This window comes from Lemur catta, chromosome 9 (assembly GCF_020740605.2).
Source record: "Lemur catta isolate mLemCat1 chromosome 9, mLemCat1.pri, whole genome shotgun sequence".
Taxonomy (NCBI): domain Eukaryota; kingdom Metazoa; phylum Chordata; class Mammalia; order Primates; family Lemuridae; genus Lemur; species Lemur catta.
In genome coordinates, this window is record NC_059136.1 from 25,877,699 (window position 1) to 25,896,954 (window position 19,256).

At 40.1% G+C, this 19,256-nt stretch overlaps 1 protein-coding gene across 11 annotated transcripts in view; it reads left to right on the forward strand.

Moving 5' to 3' along the window:
- PTK2 (protein tyrosine kinase 2) overlaps positions 1-19,256 on the forward strand; it is a 258,855-nt gene that overhangs the window by 204,676 nt on the left and 34,923 nt on the right. For 10 of the 11 annotated variants that reach the window (XM_045560796.1, XM_045560797.1, XM_045560799.1 and 7 more), the window contains one exon: positions 14,163-14,274. In XM_045560796.1, the coding sequence (XP_045416752.1) occupies positions 14,163-14,274 (112 nt within the window). Of the gene's footprint in view, positions 1-13,234; positions 13,550-14,162; positions 14,275-19,256 lie in introns of those variants that run through there. The other variant, XM_045560803.1, reaches the window with a different exon arrangement.

Below are 19,256 nucleotides of genomic sequence, written 5' to 3' on the forward strand. Positions count from 1 at the left end.
ACTCATGGAACCTGTCCTCCTTACATCCTGTTTCCTTGTTCGTAGGTGTGAATTCATTGAGAAGTAGAATGAGATTAACCTGTAGGTAGCCTATTATCAAGTGTAAAAAAGTCCTCAACAGGAATACTTTTAAGCATTCAACAGTGAAAATTTCTAATAATAAGTACTGTAGCATTTTTTGTGCGTTACGACTGGCAGGGTATAAGAATACACTAAATATTTTCTGAGTGAAAAATCATTTAATCCCTAGTTAATTCAGTTAATTCTTTGTTGTTAGGTACTGTGCCAGGGAAACCATAATAAACAGCTTTAGTATTTGCCCTTTTGGAGTTTATGTTCAAAAATAGTATGTCCCCACAGTACTCTCCCTTGACTAAAGTATTTGTACCACTATTTTAAAAAAGAGCGTCAGTTTTATCTCAGATTAGAGAAGTGTTGTAAGTTAATGTTAAATTTCTTAAATACTTTCTTAGACAAAAGCAGTAAACAAAATTATCAATTTAAAATTTGTGCCATGATTTTTGTTTATTTTTAAACTTTTCATTGAGGTATATAATAAGCACTCCAAGAAGTGAACGGCTCAGTGAGTTTTCCCAAATTGGACACAGCATGTAACCAGCATCCAAAACAAGAAAATAACACTGTCAGCATCTCAGAAATCTGCCACAAACCCCTTTCCAATCATTGTTCACCCACTATGGGTAGCTACTGTCCTGACCATAGATTGGTTCTGCCTGGTTTTGAGCTTTATATAAATGGTACCGGTCAGTAGGTACTTTTTATATATGATGTATTTTGCTAAACATTTGGCTTATGAGATAATCCATATTACTCATGTAATTGTACTTCATTGTCATTAGTGTATATTGTTCCATTTGTGAATATACTATAGTGTTTCTTCATTCTACTCTTGGTGGAAATTTGGGTACTTTGCAATTTGGTGCTGTCAAGAATATTGCTCTGTTGAAGTATAGGATATAGTAAGTGGTATGTAAACAAATTTACCTGGACCTTTATGTTCTAAAGAACACTGATCTTATATCATATTGGAAGGCAGCCCTTGATTTTGAGTTGGTCTTCCATCACTGAGTTCTTTAAGGATATCTTTAGAACCAGTACCGTGTTCATTGATAGCAAATCTCGATCCTCTACAGTTACCTGTTTTAGTCATACCATTAAAATAACTAACAATTATGGAGAACTTTCTGTTGCCAGGCACTGTGCCATGAACTGTCATACTTTAATCCTCACAGTCATTGGAGATGTAGGTAGTATCTTCATCATCAGTTCAGAACTGAGGAGAATGAAACTATGTGTAATGCCCCTGACCTAAGAGTGCTGAGCAGGAATTCAAGGCAAGTTCACCTGAGTCCAGAGCTCAAGCTGTGAGGTGTCACATTCTACTGCCTTGATGTTAGATGGCTAGAAGTCGCTAAGTGAACCATCTTTTGATTGGGACTGGTAAGCAAGTTATTAATATTGTTTAGTTAAAAAGGGAAAAAAAAGAAAGAAAGAAAATGTACTATTACATAGAATTTCTGCATTGTTCAAAGTCCCCAGCAGGAATGGCAGCATCACTGGCAGATGCACAAAGGCCCCCACAGGAGGGTTTTGAGGGGAACACGATTTCCATATGTACTTTCAAAGTATTTTCCCTACTGGGTATATTCATTTTGTTGGCACATCTTGAGTGTGTTTCATTTTGCTGCTGTGGCCCCTAATAATTTCCCATATAGCAGGGAGTAGGTTTGGAATTTATTATTTATTTATTTAGACAGAGTCTCACTCTGTTGCCCAGGTTAGAGTGCTGTTGTGTCAGCCTAGCTCACAGCAACCTCAAACTCCTGGGCTCAAGCGATCTTACTGCCTGAGCCTCCCAGCTGGGACTACAGGCATGCGCCACCATGCCCAGCTAATTTTTTCTATATATTTTTTTTTAGTTGTCCAACTAATTTCTTTCTATTTTTTCAGTAGAGACAGGGTCTCAACTCTTGCTGAGGCTGGTCTTGAACTCCTGAGCTCAAACGATCCGCCTCCCTCGGCCTCCCAGAGTGCTAGGATTACAGGCGTGAGCCACCACGCCTGGCCAGTTGGGAAATTTTTGACAAGGCCAACTCCCAGGCAGGCTGGAGCCAAGCCATACCACCAGTTGTCCATTCAGAGCTTTGACTCCAGCTTGGGGTTGTTGGGTGTTTTTAGTTTTGATTGTGGGGCCGGAAGGCGGGGGGGTTGGTTTTAGGTTTTGGGTTATTTACTTTATATTGTCATGTTTTGCTTCTAAATCTGGCCTTTGAGAGAATGTTTGGTCAAGACTATAGCTTAGCGCGGAGTGGCTGCAGACACAAATTTCTTAATTTTTTTTCATACTGCATCTCAGTATTATACCCAAAGTGAAGATAGAAGGCATTACAGTAACATAAACTGTTTCAGTTGATCTGTGAGATTGCCAGTTCAAGCTAGCAACACCTTTAGAGTAAGTGGGGGCAAGGGGTGTATAAAGTCTTCAAAGAATGTTTAAAAGGTTGTCTGTGACCTTAGGTAAGTTACTTAGCCTCTCTTGTAAGAGCAGGATCACAAATATTGCTCATATTCTACTTTTCAGGATTAAATAAAATAATTTATCTCAAATGCTTTAGGTTGTACATGGCTCATGATAAGCACATACACTGTGTTAGCTATTTTAGTAATAAATAGTAGTAGCCACAAAAGCTATCTCTGAAGATCCAGTAGAAACCCAGAGATCTAAAGAGTACAGAAGAGTTACCAGTTAAGCATCTTAAAGTAATCTGGCTATTTAAATTTAATTTTAAGGTAAGCAGCAACAGAGTTATGTAAGATTGTGAGCTTTTGAGTTAGACAGAAAGTATTAATCTGTGAGGCCGAGGTAGGAGGATTGCTTGAGGCCAGGAGTTCAAGACCAGCGTGGGCAATATAGCAAGACCCAGTCTCCACAAAAGTTTTTTCTAAGTTAGCCAGCATGGTGGCAGGCACCTTGTAGTCCCAGCTACTTGGGAGGATCGCTGAAGCCCAGCCTGGGTGACAGACCCTGTCTCTTAATTAACTAATTAATTATTAATCTGTGAACAACATCTTAAACAAATTTTTTTAACCTTTTTTGAGTCTTCATTTAACCTACAACATAAACTCTAGGTTTGATTGATAACATGGGATCGCTTGTACTTCTTTATGTATTTTTTCAAAGTGGTTTTGTATTTGCTTCCAAAATTCCTTTCAAGGGTGGTGTCTGAATTCTTCTTTAGTCATCATACCAGTATTTTCCTCTTCACTGCATTCTATTGGGTCTAGATATTATCTAGAACAGTAATCTGTTTTTCAGTTGTACCAATATACATCTTAAAATGTTCACAGCATCTGAACTTGAAGGGTTTTTTGTGTTTTGTTTTGGTCCTCAGCATTGCCAGTACTAAAAAATAAGTAGCAAGTCTAAATTTAATAGGAATTTAATGAAAACTTTAAATTGTTTCCACTAAAAATTATGTCTTAACTGCTTTTTATCTAACAATAATTCTTACCCCCTCATTGGTTCTTACCCACATACAGATATTCAGAGCTGTACATGTCTATCTCTGTCATGGTTATATCTCTACAATTTGGTTTTGTATGAAGTAAATCTTTCATAAGATTTAAACTTGCATTTCATAAATATTAGTGCCTTGTCTTTCCATGGCTCTATAGATCATTGTCACATAGTCATTGTCACTTTTTTTTAATTTTATAGCTCCTCTGAAGGATGAGTATTCTCGCCTTTTTCACTTAAAGAACCTGAGGCTTAGAAAAATCATGTGACTTGCCCTGGATTATACAGTTAACAAGGAACAGAACCAAGATCTTAGGCCCCTTCCTTCTCCCTCCAAGGCCAATGTATGTTCTTGTCTCTTTACCACAGTGTCCTCCTCATTGCGGAAGGGGGCACTGATTCCCCACATCCCTCATGTACTTTCCCATGCTCTGTTCACTTCCCTCTCACTTGTCTTACTTGTAAAGAGAGACCTGATTAGATGAAATTTACATTTTAGCTGTCATCTGTATATTGACTGTTTATAATCTGAACCCCATCCTCAGAACCCACAGTACAGTGAAATCCTCAAACTTACCCATTTACTAATATAATTTCATTCTATCAGTTCTGCTTCGATCATCATTTCCTTCTCCCCACAGTTTTTCTCTAGTTTTTCTTAATTCCTTTGCATTGGGTTTTGTCTCCAAGGTTAGTATCCTTCAAAACATAAAGGAAAAATGGAGCAGGCATGAATGTCTTCCTCTTCCTCTTCTGAACGGGTGACATACATGTGGCTCTAGATGATTCCTCTACTTCAGCTTACAGAGTGGGTAGGGAAATGAGATTGGGTGAAGAGATGAAAGAAACAAAGGTAGAAATCTTGGCTCCCTGTTGGTAACTAAATTGAATGTACCTAAAGTCCACATAGGAGAGAGAAGCAAAAGTCCTTTGTGGTCAGTTTATTAGTTCTTGGCTAAGAGGATTTGGCACATTGGAACCAACAGCTTATCTTCTACACCACTTCCTCTCTCTCTCAACTCCCTTTCCAAACTTGCATTTTAGCAATACATTTTGCATTATATTTTTAGTACTTGCTCTGGGGATTACAATACACATCTTTAACTTTTCACAGTCTACTTAATTAGTTGCACTTCATGTAAAATGTAGAAACTGCCAACCATGAATGTCCATTTACCACCACCTTGGTTCATTGTGCTGTAGTTCTCATATATATTGCATTTAAATATGTTACTAACCCCACAAAATAAGATAATTTCTGTCTTAAATGACTTCTCCCCACCCCCCAAAAAAAGCTGGGACTACAGGCACACACCCAGCTCATTTTTAAATTCTTTTTTTAGAGACAGGGTCTCGTCTCGCTGTGATGCCCAGGCTCTCAAACTCCTGGCCTCCCAAAGTTCTGAGATTATAAGTGTCAGCTACCACATCCACCCTTAAATACCATTTTAAAGAAAGTAAAGAAAGACTTTTAATATTTAACTTCATACAATGCTCCATTTTTCCTGAAGATCTTATTTCTATTTGGTTTCCCTTTAGTCTAATGAACTTCTTTAGCATTTCTTTTGGTATGAGTCTGTTGGTGGTGGATTCCATTAGTTTTATTTTATGTAAAACTGAATTGTAATCCGGGCATGGTGGCTCACACTTGTAATCCTAGCACTCTGGGAGACCGAGGCAGGAGGATCGCTCGAGGTCAGGAGTTCGAGACCAGCCTGAGCAAGAGCGAGACCTTGTCTCTACTAAAAATAGAAAGAAATTAGCTGGACAACTAAAAATATATAGAGAAAAAATTAGCCGGGCATGGTGGCGCATACCTGTAGTCCCAGCTGGTTGGGAGGCTGAGGCAGAGGATTGCTTGAGCCCAGGAGTTTGAGGTTGCTGTGAGCCAGGCTGACGCCATGGCCCTCTAGCCTGGGCAACAGAGTGAGACTCTGTCTCAAAAAAAAAAAAAAAAAAAAAAACTGAATTGTATTTAGTTTTGCTGAATGTAGGATTCTGGGTTGACAGCATTGTTATTTTTTTCCCTTTGAGCTTTTTTTTTTTTTTTTTTTTTTTTTTTTTTTTTTTTTTTTTTTTTTTTTTTTTTTGAGACAGAGTCTCACTCTGTTGCCTGGGCTAGAGTGCCATGGCATCAGCCTAGCTCACAACAACCTCAAACTTCTGGGCTCAAGCAATCTTCCTGCCTCAGCCTCCCAAGTAGCTGGGATTACAGGCATGTGCCACCATGCCCGACTAATTTTTTTCCTGTATATATATTTAGCTGTCCAAATCATTTCTTTCTATTTCTTTCTAGAGACAGGGTCTCGCTCTTGCTCAAGCTGGTCTCGAACTCCTGACCTCGAGCGATCCTTCCACCTCGGCCTCCCAGAGTGCTAGGATTACAGGCATGAGCCACCATGCCCGGCCCCTTTGAGCATTTTAAATGTGTTTTTCTACTGTCTTCTGCCCTGTTCTGTTTAATGAGAAGTCACTGGCCATGCACATCATTGTTCCTCTGCATGTAAAGTGTTGATTTCTCTGACAGTGTCCATTATTTTCTCTCTATTTTTGGTTTTCAACAGTTTAAGTAAGATGTGCTTGAGCGTGGTTTTCTTTGTATTAATTGCACTTAGGGTTTGCTGAGCCTCCTTCATCTATAGACATCTTTTACCAAATTTGGAAAAACTTTGGCCATTATTTGCTCAGATATATTTTTACTTTTCGTTTTCTTCTTCTGAGATTCCAGTTGCATGTATACTAAACCTTTTGATAGTGTCCTCCAGAGGCTATCTTTGTTCTTGTTGTGCCTCCTCCTCCTCTTCCCCATCTTCTATTTTCTCTGTGTCCTTCAGATTAGATCTTTTTTATCGATTTATCTTCAGGCTCCCTCTTTCTTCTGTAATTTCCATCCTACTAATCATTCTACCCATGGAGATTTTATTTCAGATATTTTTCAGTTACACAATCGCTGTTTGACTCCTTTTTGTATTGTTTCTCTGCTGAAATTCCCCATCATTTCATTCATTGTGGACAAATTTTCTTTTATGTCCTTGAATATAATGGCTTCTTTTAAATACTTGCATGCAAATTTCAGCATTTGAGTACTGTGTGGAGTTGTCTTTTTCCTCTTGAGAATGGATCATGTTTTCATGTTTATTTGTATATCAACAAATTTTGGATTATATGCTGGACATTGTGACTAATAGGTTACAGAAACTCTAGATTCACTTATATTCCTCTCAAGAGTGTCCAGTTGTTGGCCGGGCGCGGTGGCTCACGCCTGTAATCCTAGCACTCTGGGAGGCCGAGGCGGGTGGATCGCTCAAGGTCAGGAGTTCGAGACCAGCCTGAGCGAGACCTCGTCTCTACTAAAAATAGAAAGAAATGATTTGGACAGCTAAAAATATATATAGAAAAAATTAGCCGGGCATGGTGGCGCATGCCTGTAGTCCCAGCTACTCAGGAGGCTGAGGCAGTAGGATCGCTTAAGCCCAGGAGTTTGAGGTTGCTGTGAGCTAGGCTGATGCCACGGCACTCACTCTAGCCTGGGCAACAAAGTGAGACTCTGTCTCAAAAAAAAAAAAAAAAAAACAATGTTCAGTTGTTTGTTTTAGCTAGCAGGCAATTAATTTGGCTGATCTCAAATTGCAAACTCTCCCAGCTACGGGCCAGAGCTCAAATTTCTGTCCAATTCTTTTCGCCTTAGATGTGCTACTTGGAGACTTCATTGTGTATTCGTGATTCCAGGGTCAGCCAGAGATTTGGGCAGAATTTATATTCAGGATTTGAGGCACTCCCTCTCTGGCTCTGTTCTTTCTGGGATTTCCCCCCCTCACTTTTTACCAGCTGTGGTTACTGCAAACTGTCTTCTCTGGTTCTTCAAGCCAGTAACAATGGGGCCTACCTTCTTAGCTAATGGTCACTGAAAAGTGGGGACCCACCCAGTGCCATTCTCTCCTCCTTATGACAGCTTCCTCCAGAATCTAGCTGCTTTTGGTTGCTCCCCTGTGTTGTCACACAGTTGTTTCTTATAACCAGAGTTTATACTTCCTATCTGTAAGTGGGTTAGTCAAATAAGAGCCACTCACACATGCCAGAAATAGGAAGAGGTCACCATTTCTTTTAAAGTAAGATTTTAATAGAAACCACTTTTTAAAAATAATTTTGAGATGAGTATAGCACAACCACCAAACAAGGCTTTATTTCCTGCAGTTTGAGATACTTAATAAGTGACGAGAGAAATGTGGTTTCAGTGTATTCAGTCCACTGCGCCTGTTTATAAGACAAAAAGAACAGAGACATAAGAAGTAAAGTTGCAATTATGGTCTTTAGCCACTAGATCAGCCACTTCCAGATATGCCATTCCCGGCTCCTTCTCAAACCAGCAGACTTTGTTTTCTGCAAAGACAGCAGGGGTTTTTTTGTTGTTGTTATTAAAAGGTCAATTCCATTCCTTTGTGGTGAGGCAATGTTGGGTAATTAGAAGAGATCATGTTTCAAAACTGGTATTCTCATGAACTTGCCAAAACAAGCCAGTTCCCTCAACTTGTTTTCCTTCAAATTTTTTGCTGCTCTTTCTCTGGGTATTTTCCAGGTTAACCTAAATAACTACAAACCCAGACTGATTTTATGTCCAAAGCAAATCTTATGATGTAATCCCTTTGTTCAGTGATCGAAGTCCAATCTTTTTACAAAAGAAAAGATTTTCTCCCCATATTAAAGCAAAAAGTATGTAATTAAAAGAAGAAATGTTTTTATTTTCAAAGAGAAGAGTTAGTTTAGTAGTACAGTCACTATTATGAAAAATACTACAGAAATGAAATAAAAACTCATTTATTTCCTAATGGTATAATATGGCATATAAAAATACAGAATTGACATTTACTTAAAAGTTTTACTAATTTTTTTCATAAACTTTATTTTTCCATTCTAACAATAGATAAGGCAGACTGTGGTTCTCATTTATGAATGAGGAAACAGGTTGAAGTAGGCAAGATCTCCTGTGGTTACATAAGTCAACAGAGATGTGGCTTACATATGTTGCCCTTCTTCTGGGACAGATTGAATGACTTGAACACTCAGGATCAGTTGGCCTTTTCTGCTCCTGAAACTTGTCTTTGTTGGAGATCTGTTCTTGTGTCTTAGCTCAGACTGGAAACTAGGGACCTAATAGACCACTTTCTTGCTAGCTGTTAAAATACCTTAAAAGTGAAATCACAGTTTGTTGCTCCAGAAGGGAAATGTAATAAGACCTCTCCATGCTACCTCATAGAGGTTGTGAAACCAAGTTTCACAGAGAGTATTGCAGACCAAAAGAAGAAAATCAGAACAACTCTTACAAGTTCTTATGTCCTTTTACTGTGATCTGATTACTTTGATGACTTTTTCGTTTAAAGTGAGGGGAATTAAAAAATAAAGTCAAAATAACATTAAATAATGTATTCCTTTCCCCTCTTCAAGATTCTCTTCCTAGACAGGACCCATGGATAAACAAAGGTGTAATTATCATTTGTGCTAATGTTTGTTAAATGACAAATCTCTGCTTTTATTGTTTCATCAATTTGTAAGTTTTAGACTTGGAAACCACCATCTAGGAAAAAACATAAGGGCTCATTCATTGCCAGTTCACATTAGGCAGCTAAAGGCTTTCAAATGGAATGTATTGCTACTAAAAATATTTGTAGTTTGGGAAAATATGCTTCAATTTGACCTCCGTGGCACTCTGCACATTCTGGTTTGTTGCTCTGGGTTCTTCAGCAGCTGTAAAGAGAAAAGCTCAGTGATGTCTCCCTTGTGCCCTCCTACTCCATCTATGGACTAGTCTTCCCATTGTAAAAACAGATTTTTTTTTATGAATTATTTATATTCTTGGTTACTTTGAGCAACAAATTATGGTATGAAGCATTTTGAAATGCTATTTTTGGTATGAGAATGAAGTACTGAGATTGAAGGAATTCGCATCCCAGTTGTCATTATGTTCTTTGAGGAACAAGACTGGCATGTTTAATGAAAGAAATATTAAAGTGTCTGTAATATGCAAATGCTGTCTAGCTGACAAGAGAAACTGGATCCATGTCTGACAACTGTATGAACCTTACAACCTAAATCCCACAACATGGTAGAACATGATTAAGGGCTGAAATTAAGAATTCACATGGTAAATTCAGTGGGTCAGAGAACAGAGGAAGTGAATGTTGGTAGAAAAATCAGGGCATATGGAGCCTGATAGGGTCTCCTTATGGCAAGGGACTTCTCATGACCTGTTTGGAGATTCTGGGGAGAATAGTAACCTTAAGATCAGTGTGTCCCATTTCACAAAACAGCACATGTGAAATAAAATTGTCTGATGGGACCTATTTAAAACAAAGTCCCGCCTAGCCTTCTCATAGCTTGCCTGTATTTTAATTATTTGAAGGAATAGAAGAAAGGATAATTTGTTCCTTGATTTTTAAGGATCAGGTGATTGAGATCAGGGTGCTAAAAAACTCCTAACCCAGGGATGTGCTCCTCTGTCAGGCCAGGTAGGCCTTCTTTGCCCCCAGTCTGGGACTGGGCTCCTGCTCCCCGTGGCCATCTCAAAGAAAGCAACCGTGGTCCTTTCCTATTTGGCCAGTTAAGAGAACAGGAAGCTTGGTAATGTTCTGTTCTTCACTAGTCAGTGACTTTACTGATGGGGCCTCACTCACCCATTCAGCTGTCATTTTTTAGTACATGTCATAAGTCTAGGTCTATGCTAATTCTGGATGTGTGAAAATGGGGCTTCAAGTAACAACTCTTCATCTAGTAGGAGCAAAAGTCAAGCAGATTATTTATAATGCCTTTTGACGAGTTATCCCAGCCCTTTGGGTGGCCAAGGTGGGAGGATTGCTTGAGTCTAGGAGTTCAAGACCAGCCTGGGCAACATTGTAAGACACTGTCTCTACCAAAAATAAAAAGCCAGTGTTGTGGCACGCGCCTGTAATCGTAGGTACTGGGGAGGCTAAGGCAGGAGGATCACTTGAGCTCAGGAGTTCGAGGTTATATTGAGCTGTTGTGATCCCGCTGCACTCCAGCCTGGGTGACAGTGCAAGACTGTGTCTCAAAAGAAAAAAAAAAAGGCAAGTTAGGCTCTAGTTGCTTTGGGAACGAAGAGGAGTGTAATGTAACTCAGCCTAAAGGGAGGAGGGAGCTTCAGGGAAGATATTCTGGAGGAACTACTATTTGACACTTGAGCTATAAGTAGGAGGTGGCCAAATAAAGGACAGAAAGCGCATGAGAGGCAGAGGAGAGCATGGTGGGTTTGGAGAACATACCTGGGCATGGAGGAAGAAGGGTGATAGACGAAGAGGAAGGGAACCAAAGGAATATGAGTCACTTTACTTGTAAAGACAATGGTAGTTACCTCACATGTGTGCACATGCACCAACTCTAAAAATACGCATATTTCTACTCAGCGAGCAGCTTTTTGATGTATGGATTTATTGGTGTTTTGTAGTCTAAAAAGTTAAGGTGTACCTCCCAGTGTTCCCATTGGTAAGTGTTTGGGACTTGGTGAAGCTGTATCTCCTGTTGCCTACCGTCGTAACTTCTTTATATTTGTCAAGTCCAAAGGCATTGTGTATCAGTGACGATGTTTTAGTAGGCATATTCTTGATCTATTGTTTTGGTTGATGGATAGTCATAATTACTGTATTACTGATACTGCAATGAGTGATTGGATGGATATGCGAAAAGACATGATTGCTCTTTTGTACTTCAAACTCTAACTGGATTTTTTTTTTTTTTTTTGAGGCAGAGTCCCGCTGTGTCACCCTGGCTAGAGTGCTGTGGCATCAGCCTAGCTCACAGCAGCCTCAAACTCCTGGGCTTAAACAATCCTTCTGCCTCAGCCTCCCAAGTAGCTGGGACTACAGGCATGTGCCACCATGCCTGGCTAATTTTTTCTATATATTTTTAGTTGTCCAGCTAATTTGTTTCTATTTTTTTTTTTTTTTTTTTAGTAGAAACGGGGTCTCGCTCTTGCTTAGGCTGGTCTTGAACTCCTGAGCTCAAACGATCCTCCCGCCTCAGCCTCCCAGAGTGCTAAGATTATAGGCGTGAGCCACCGCACCCAGCCTCTAACTGGATTTTAACTCATTTAAAGTACTTGCAGCCCCTTGTGAGAATGGTAGCCATTAGCTACATGGGATATTATTTGATGGGGAATTTGTAGTAGTTCTTTCCATTTTTCAAAGCTTCTTGGATTTCAGAGCTCTTCACATAGATTACCTGATTTTTCCTTTTGATTGTAACAATAACCCTTCAACCCTAACTACTGTTAGGGAGGCACCCCATTTTGTGGGTGAAGCTTAGAGGAATAGAGTTGCCCATGGTCATATAACCTGTCTCTGGCAGAACTTAAACCTGAACTCAGTGTGACTCAAACCCCAAGCTTCTTACACTGTGCCTTGCTGTTTTCCCATTCAGTTTGCTCATCATTGATGAACCCTGAATTTTCTTAGCTAACTTACATGTCTAATGGGTCATGGTAATATGTGTATTTTATCTACATACTGCAGTATTTGTTCATTTAGCAAATATTTAAGTGTAAACTGTGCCAGGTACTGTTTCATTCAAAGTATAACAAAAGTTTTTATAAAGTCATAAATTTAAATACATAAAATTGAAACATAAAAGTATTTGTTTCCATGTGAGAAATGAACAGAAGGCATTGCTATGCTTCCGTCCCGTAACACTTGTGCACTCAGACTGGGTTTGTAGCTGACGCCTGCTGGGTTTCTTCTTCCCTAACCTCCCCCAGTGCCTGGGACAGTGCCCGTGGCTGGTCCTGCAGCCAGAATGCCCCAGGCTGAGCTCTTCTGTCCTGCTTAGTCACAACACTTATGTCCTGGATCAGGGTTTGAGGCTTTCTTTTCTCATGGACAAAGCACCTCAAAGACCTTATCGCCTGTTTCTTGCACAAAGCAGAAAGTTAACAGCTAAATGAGCAGCGCTTGAGCAAATGCCCTGTCAGGAATACCTGCTGATGATAACTAAGGCTTATAGCAGATGCTTTCACAGCTATGATCTCCTTTAATCGCTCAGCAGTCTGAGGGGAGCGCTCATCTGATTAGAGGAGTAGGGCAGAGAGTCACTGGCCTGCTGGAATCTGCCCAGCAGCAGCAGGGCCCTCTTGGTACCCCCAGGCCTCCTTCCTTAGACATGGCCCTGGACTTCACCTTCATGGCTCACCTGGCTCATGTAGGCCTGGCACACAGGCCCAGATTCCCAACAGTGCTAGCACCAAGCAAGCATCTTACCAGTCTTTGGAGGCTGCTTCAAAAGTCTTAAATACTGCTAAAAGTTTTGTAGTGTGTGTTTGCTCAGCCATGATCATCTGACTGGAGCAAGAGGGAAACCAAAATCATATTTTGGGGAGAGGGTGGGATCTTTTGACTAAAAGCTTTTATGTAAAATGCTAATGTGATCATTTCTTTGAAGAGGACATTCCCTTTCCTTTGGGCGAGGGAAAAAAAAAGTCCTAACATCTGTAGTGATGGTTTGCTGACTCGAGGCAGTTATGAAATGAATTTTGTCTTTTTCCTGATTCAGAAGGTGACTCTGTGAGTTGGGTTGTGTGAGAAACAGCACACTCTAGCCTCCAGCCAAGGAGGAATGTCTTTTTAAACAGTTGAGCAAATTCCCAGATTAGAAAAGAGTCTGGTGTAGCTGATGTCACTCTTTCCTGAGTAATTCTGGGTGGTTATTTACTGCATTCGATCTACCAGGAGGCCAGAAACTTTGAATGAGCTTCATTATTAGAACTGTAGAGTTGCAGGCATATAGGAAAAAGCTGTTTGCCACAGTTAGTATGAAGGTTTCAAAGACCTGCCGCCCACAGAGCCCTAGGGATTCCATGTAGAACGGGAAGCTAGTGCAGTTTCGCTTTAGCTGCATCCTGAGGGATTTATGTGATGGCAAACAGCCGAGGTGAAGAAGCCGCCTAGCAGTTACTGCGGAGGCTGCAGCATTATGTGGGACTTCAGATAGCTTCTGAGTGGTCAAACAGTGGTAAGTAGCAGCGTTACTAACTGCGGGGTTTCCAGTTTAAAGCAAATGGTATTTTCAGAAGCACATGTAAAGACTGTTGCATTTTTCCTTTTTTTTTCTGATCAGAGAAAGCACTGGTTAAACTGAAAGTTAGGAAATTGTATTGAGCAATCTAGGGAGATTATTGGCCAGATTGCTAATTGGTCACATAATGTGCTGGTGTGATCACATTATGTGGGAGCCTGTGTTCATGCAAAGATTCCATCCTCAGATATGTATATGCTTGGTAAAGTACTGCTTGGGATTTCTAAGGGTTCTGCTCAAAATAAACTTTGGCATACAAAGGTTTCATCTTGGCTCATCGTTCATTTTCACGAACTTCTCTTTTTCTCACCAGCTGTCTTTTTCTCACCTATGGTTATGCTTTAAATGGACTTGCCCATTCAGATCAAGGCTGTTCTAAAAGTCATTTTGTGAAGACTTAGAAATCTGATCCTTCTTTCCCCCTGTGCATAGGATCCTTTCTTTATTGTTATCGTCTGTTGTTAGCCAGCTGGTGTTCCTCAGATAGGGTGGGGTCTGGTGGCTAACTCTGGTTGTCAGCTCCCCTTAAAACCATGTATTGTCTCTCTAGCACGATCCTGGAGGAAGAGAAGGCTCAGCAAGAAGAGCGGATGAGGATGGAGTCCCGAAGACAGGCCACAGTGTCCTGGGACTCTGGAGGGTCTGATGAAGCACCGCCTAAGGTAGCCGTGTGCCCACCCCAACTTTGGGATTATGCTACTAACTCGAGATTTATGATGTAGGCAGCTATTTTCTATAAGAAGAAACTCCAGCATCAGGTTACTCAAGAGTAACAGTTACAACCCCAGCAAATGGTTTCTTGTTTGCTCCTCCTCTGCATATGAATCTCATGTACACTTATGTTCCGAATTTGCGTGTCAAGTAGAGGCTGTTTTAAGCCATGAGCAATTGGATCAGATGTCATCTTAAAATGCTCTTCCTTTTCTTCCTCACTTCCCCTCCTCCACATTGTGAGACTAAATGGGCTGCCTACTTGGGGAAGGTTGTTTTTGTTTTTGTTGGTTCTTAGAAATCTCCCTAATCAAATCTGGATTAAAACATCAAACTACGCCACAGACACTTTACATTTTGCTTTATTTAAAAATGAACCTATTTCTACTTGACCATATTCCTTTTGTTTTGTTTCATTTTGTTTTGTTGAGGACTTTGTGTACATTTTTTTGCCTTTTCTTGTTCTGGCTGGTGGCTGGGTTGTTTGTATGAGAAAAAAAAAACACATTACATTTCCTTTCGTTGCCTTAGTAAGATCTGCCGGCAGCATCCTCAGGCCTTGCCTGCCTACTCATGTTCAGCTCCTTTACTGGTGCCTTCTCCAGTGTGCATGAGTAATGGATTTTAATGTAACAGTTACTGAAATGGTCTCAAATTCCACATTGCAACTCACCTTTAAGAAACTACCTCATGTTGAGTTTTAGAGTAGTATCCAAAAACAGTATCCTCAACCATGCCCAAAAAATTATTAAAATACCCTTCCCTTTTCCAATTGCATGGCTATGTGAGGCTAGATTTTCTTTAGCTACTGCAGCAAAACAGCAAATCACAACAAACTGCAGAAGCAGATAGGAAATCTGCTGCCTCCTGTTAAGCCTGATATCAAAGGAGATTTACATAAATATAAAAGGTGCCCTTCTTTTGGTTTTTGTTTGTTTGGGAAAAAATAGGTATTTTTCTTAAATGTACTGGGTTTGTTAATATTTCTAAGTGAATTTATACATATGTTTAAGTGTCTGTTTTAATTTCTAATAATGTAAATATTGGTAGATATATTCCAAATAAACAGAAGCTCTTGGAGTCCTCAGTAATTTTTCAAAGTGTAAAGCTGTCCTGAAAATGAAGTGTTTGAGAATAGCTGCCTCAGAACAGCTTTGAAACAGTGTTCTTCGAGGCTGGGTGTGGTGCCTTATGCCTGTAATCCTAGTACTTTGGGAGGCCAAGAGTTCAAGACCAGCCTGAGCAACATAGAGAAACCCCCATCTCTACAAAAAATAGAAAAAATTAGCCAGGAATGGTGGTGTGTGTCTGTAGTCTCAGCTACTCCGGAGGCTGAGGCAGAAAGATCACTTGAGCCCAGGAGTTTGAGGTTACACCACTGCCCTCACGTCTGGGCAATAAAGCAAGACCCTTCTCAAAAATAAAAAAAATCCAAAACCAATGTTCTTCAATCCTAATCAAACCCAGCCCTCCATTTATATAAAAATTTTAATGTCTCATTTATTAATCCCGAAATAAAATACATAGGTGAAAGAATGACTTATTACTTTCAAAATATCTCAGTATAAGGATACTTGTGTTAGGAGACCTACATACAGGAGAAGTAAAAGGAAAGTAATTTTTGGTAGCATTATGCATGTATGCATAAAACACTAAGGTCTGGGTGCACTGGGGGACGTGGTAATGTAGACTGGTGCTTGCACCTGTTTGTGGACTCACCATGAATACCACAGCTACAAATGCAGGCCCCACAGCCACAGCTGATAATGTATTTCATTGGTCTTGGTGATGTGATTTGCTAAAATGGTGAGAAAATCTTGGTAAAGTTTAAATGAAATAAAATTATCTATCAGTGTACACAGTAGATGCTATTCTGCAAAGTTCGGTATCTGATGAACTCTGCAAAATATCATTTGTGTTAATCTGTGAAATACTTTATTCTATATTTGGGTAACAGAATTGTTGTTGCTGTTGTTCTACCTATATAAAGTAGAGAAAGACATCAGAAAGTCCTGTGTGATGTGGAACAAGTCCTTTTGTTTAGGCCTGTCCTCTCATTACCAAAATCTCACCTGCCTGGCCTCTACCCTAATGCCAATTGTTGCAAAGCATAAGAAGCACCCTCACAAATACACTGATCCCTCAACATCTGTGAGGGAATGATACCAAAATCCCCAGACGCTCATCATTGGATATATATAGTGCAAATACCTTCTTCCACTCCAGGATGTTTTTCACTTTTTTTTTTTTTTTTTTCTTAGAGACAGGGTCTCAATCTGTCGCCCAGGCTGGAGTGCAGTGGCACCAGCGTAGCTCACTGCAGCCTGGAACTCCTGGACTCAAGCGATCCTCTTGCCTTAGCCTCCCAGGTAGCTGAGACTACAAGTGCCCACCACCATGCCAAGCTAATTTTTCTTATTTTTTATAGAGACAGTCTAGCTGTGTTGCCCAGGCTAGTCTTGAACTCCTGGCCTCAAGCAATTCTCCCACCTCGGCCTCCCAAAGTGCTTGGGATCACAGATGTAAGCCACATGCCGGGCCACTCAGATCCCTTCTATGAAATAACATATTTATATATATCCTATGTACATCCTCCCATATACTTTAGAATATCTCTAGATTACTTGTAATACCTAATACAATGTAAATGCTACATAAATAGTTGTTATACTGTATCTTTTTATTTGTAGTGCTGTTTTTTTCTATATGGTTTCAATCCACTGTTAGTCTCATCCCCAAATGTGGAACTCTTGGATAAGGAGGGCTGACTGTGTATCAGCTTCTTCCTTTTTATCCTTCCTTACTCTGAAAGATTTCCGTAAAGATTCCCTCTGTTCCACATTTTGCTTTATTAAAATCCAGATTTCTGTCTAGGAGGAGGTCTACTGACTCCTGCTAATTCATAGTACTTAGTAGCAGGTGACACTTTTGGATACTTATATGAAAGCCATTCTCAAAGACCTTGATGTTTACTAGTTTATTTAATCTTCATGACAGCTCTAGGAGATAGCTACTGTTATTGTCCCCCTTTTTGTTGCCGACAGTAGGGAACACAGAGAGGTGAAGCACCTTAACCATAATCACTGGCAATCTGGGTTAGAGCCTGCTCGCCCTCAGGACCAACATTTGTAGAGAACAGAAGCAGAGCTGTTTGACCGATGTGTTTGTGTTCACCATGTCTGGTGGTTAGCAAAATTTGATTTTGTGGTGTCATTTGTGCAATTATTTTGTCTATCATAAAACACTTTCTTCTTTTTACCTGTTATTTTTATTTTGAAATGAAAGCTTGTTTTATCATTTGCTACCTTTTAAGTATTTGAGTAACTGTAAGATATTTTATACAGCTTTTGTCATTTTTTGATCTTTTGCTTTTATATGTTCCTTTTTATTTGGTGAGTCAAAAGTGCACTTGTCATAGAATAGCATCATGGCAAAGCAGATTTTGGAGTCAGGCAGTTCTGCCATTACCAGCTGTGTTTAAATTGCCTGATTTCTCTGTAAAATGGGGGCAGTAATGCTTCATAGCATTGTTGTCAAAATTATCAAATTGTATCTTAAGTATGTAGTTCATTGTACACAGGATAAATAAATGCCAACCATTTTTATTTTTGCCTGTGTTACTTGCGTGCCCTTCCAAATGTGAGCCCGGGATGTAACTGCACAGCTGTCATCTCTGTTCGGTGCCCCAATTTTTGGCTCTGGATCTTTTTAGTCTTGGAATCCAAGAGCACTTGCCCCAGGAAACCATTCCCATACAACCATTATTAAGGCTTACATATTAACACTTACCTTTAAAACAGCTGTTGCCACTTAAATGGCAGAGTACCAAGGTAGTCAGACTCTTTTTAACCTGTCAACTCAGCACGACCACTTTTTCGGATTAAACCTTTAAAAAATATAGGTCTGAAGGGTAGTCCCTTGGGCTTCATCGAACACACTTTGGAAATTGCTGCCCTAGTGCACAGTAAAGAAAAGCCTAGAACAACACCCCCTTTCCTGTTTTGAGGGTCTTTGAGGAATTCATCCTCATACTTAGAGTACTGGGACACTGTGGAAATATGACAGAGCTAAGAGTTAAGGAAGGATTTCCCGCCCTCAGTAATTTAATAGCTCATAATAGCAGGGCTAGAGCAAGTACAGGGGCACCTGCAACCTACGCCAGAACTTGAAAAAAGACCCATGGAGGAGAGCAGAGGACTTGTGTTTATGTTACGCTGGCAAAATCAGGAGGCTCTGTGTGAAAGAAGTAACATTTGGAAGACTGAAGGAGTATGAAGTGTTCTGCAGATTGAGGGAGGATACATTCCATGCAGAGAGGACAGTATAAGCAAAGCTGTGGGGAAATGAGACTAATTTTAGAGACCTAACATACTCTGGACCTAACTAGAGCAGAGCATGTGTTTGTCCAGGACCATGGGAAAGAGACACAGGCACTGAGGAGTTTGCTTTACTCTCCCCTCTGCCTGCTGGGACTTAAATCCATTTCCTTTTGCTCTGGTCTTCATTTGGCTGGAGAAAAATTAGTTTCTACGTTGTTAAAACCCTCAAGTTTTAGAAGCTGTTTGTTAACTTTTCTTTTAGCCTTCTAGTTCAGACTAAGTCATTCTTTTGCTATGAACTTTGAATTCATTTATCCCACAAACAAAATGAGAATTTTAGAGCTGTAAGTGACTTTAGAGCTCTTCCACCTCAACGCCCATTTTGTGGGTGAGGAAATAGAAGCCAGTCGGTATACTCACAGGACCATGAATGCACAACCGGAAGGAGCAGAGCAGAACAAGTGCCCACTTCCAGATGCCAGCTCACTGCACAAGAGGGCACTCAAATCCCTCAGGCCCAGCATGTTTAGTATCCCTTTTTGTTATCGATGATAATTTAATAGCTTTATTGAAGTACAACTCACATACCATACAATTTACACATTTAAAGTGTG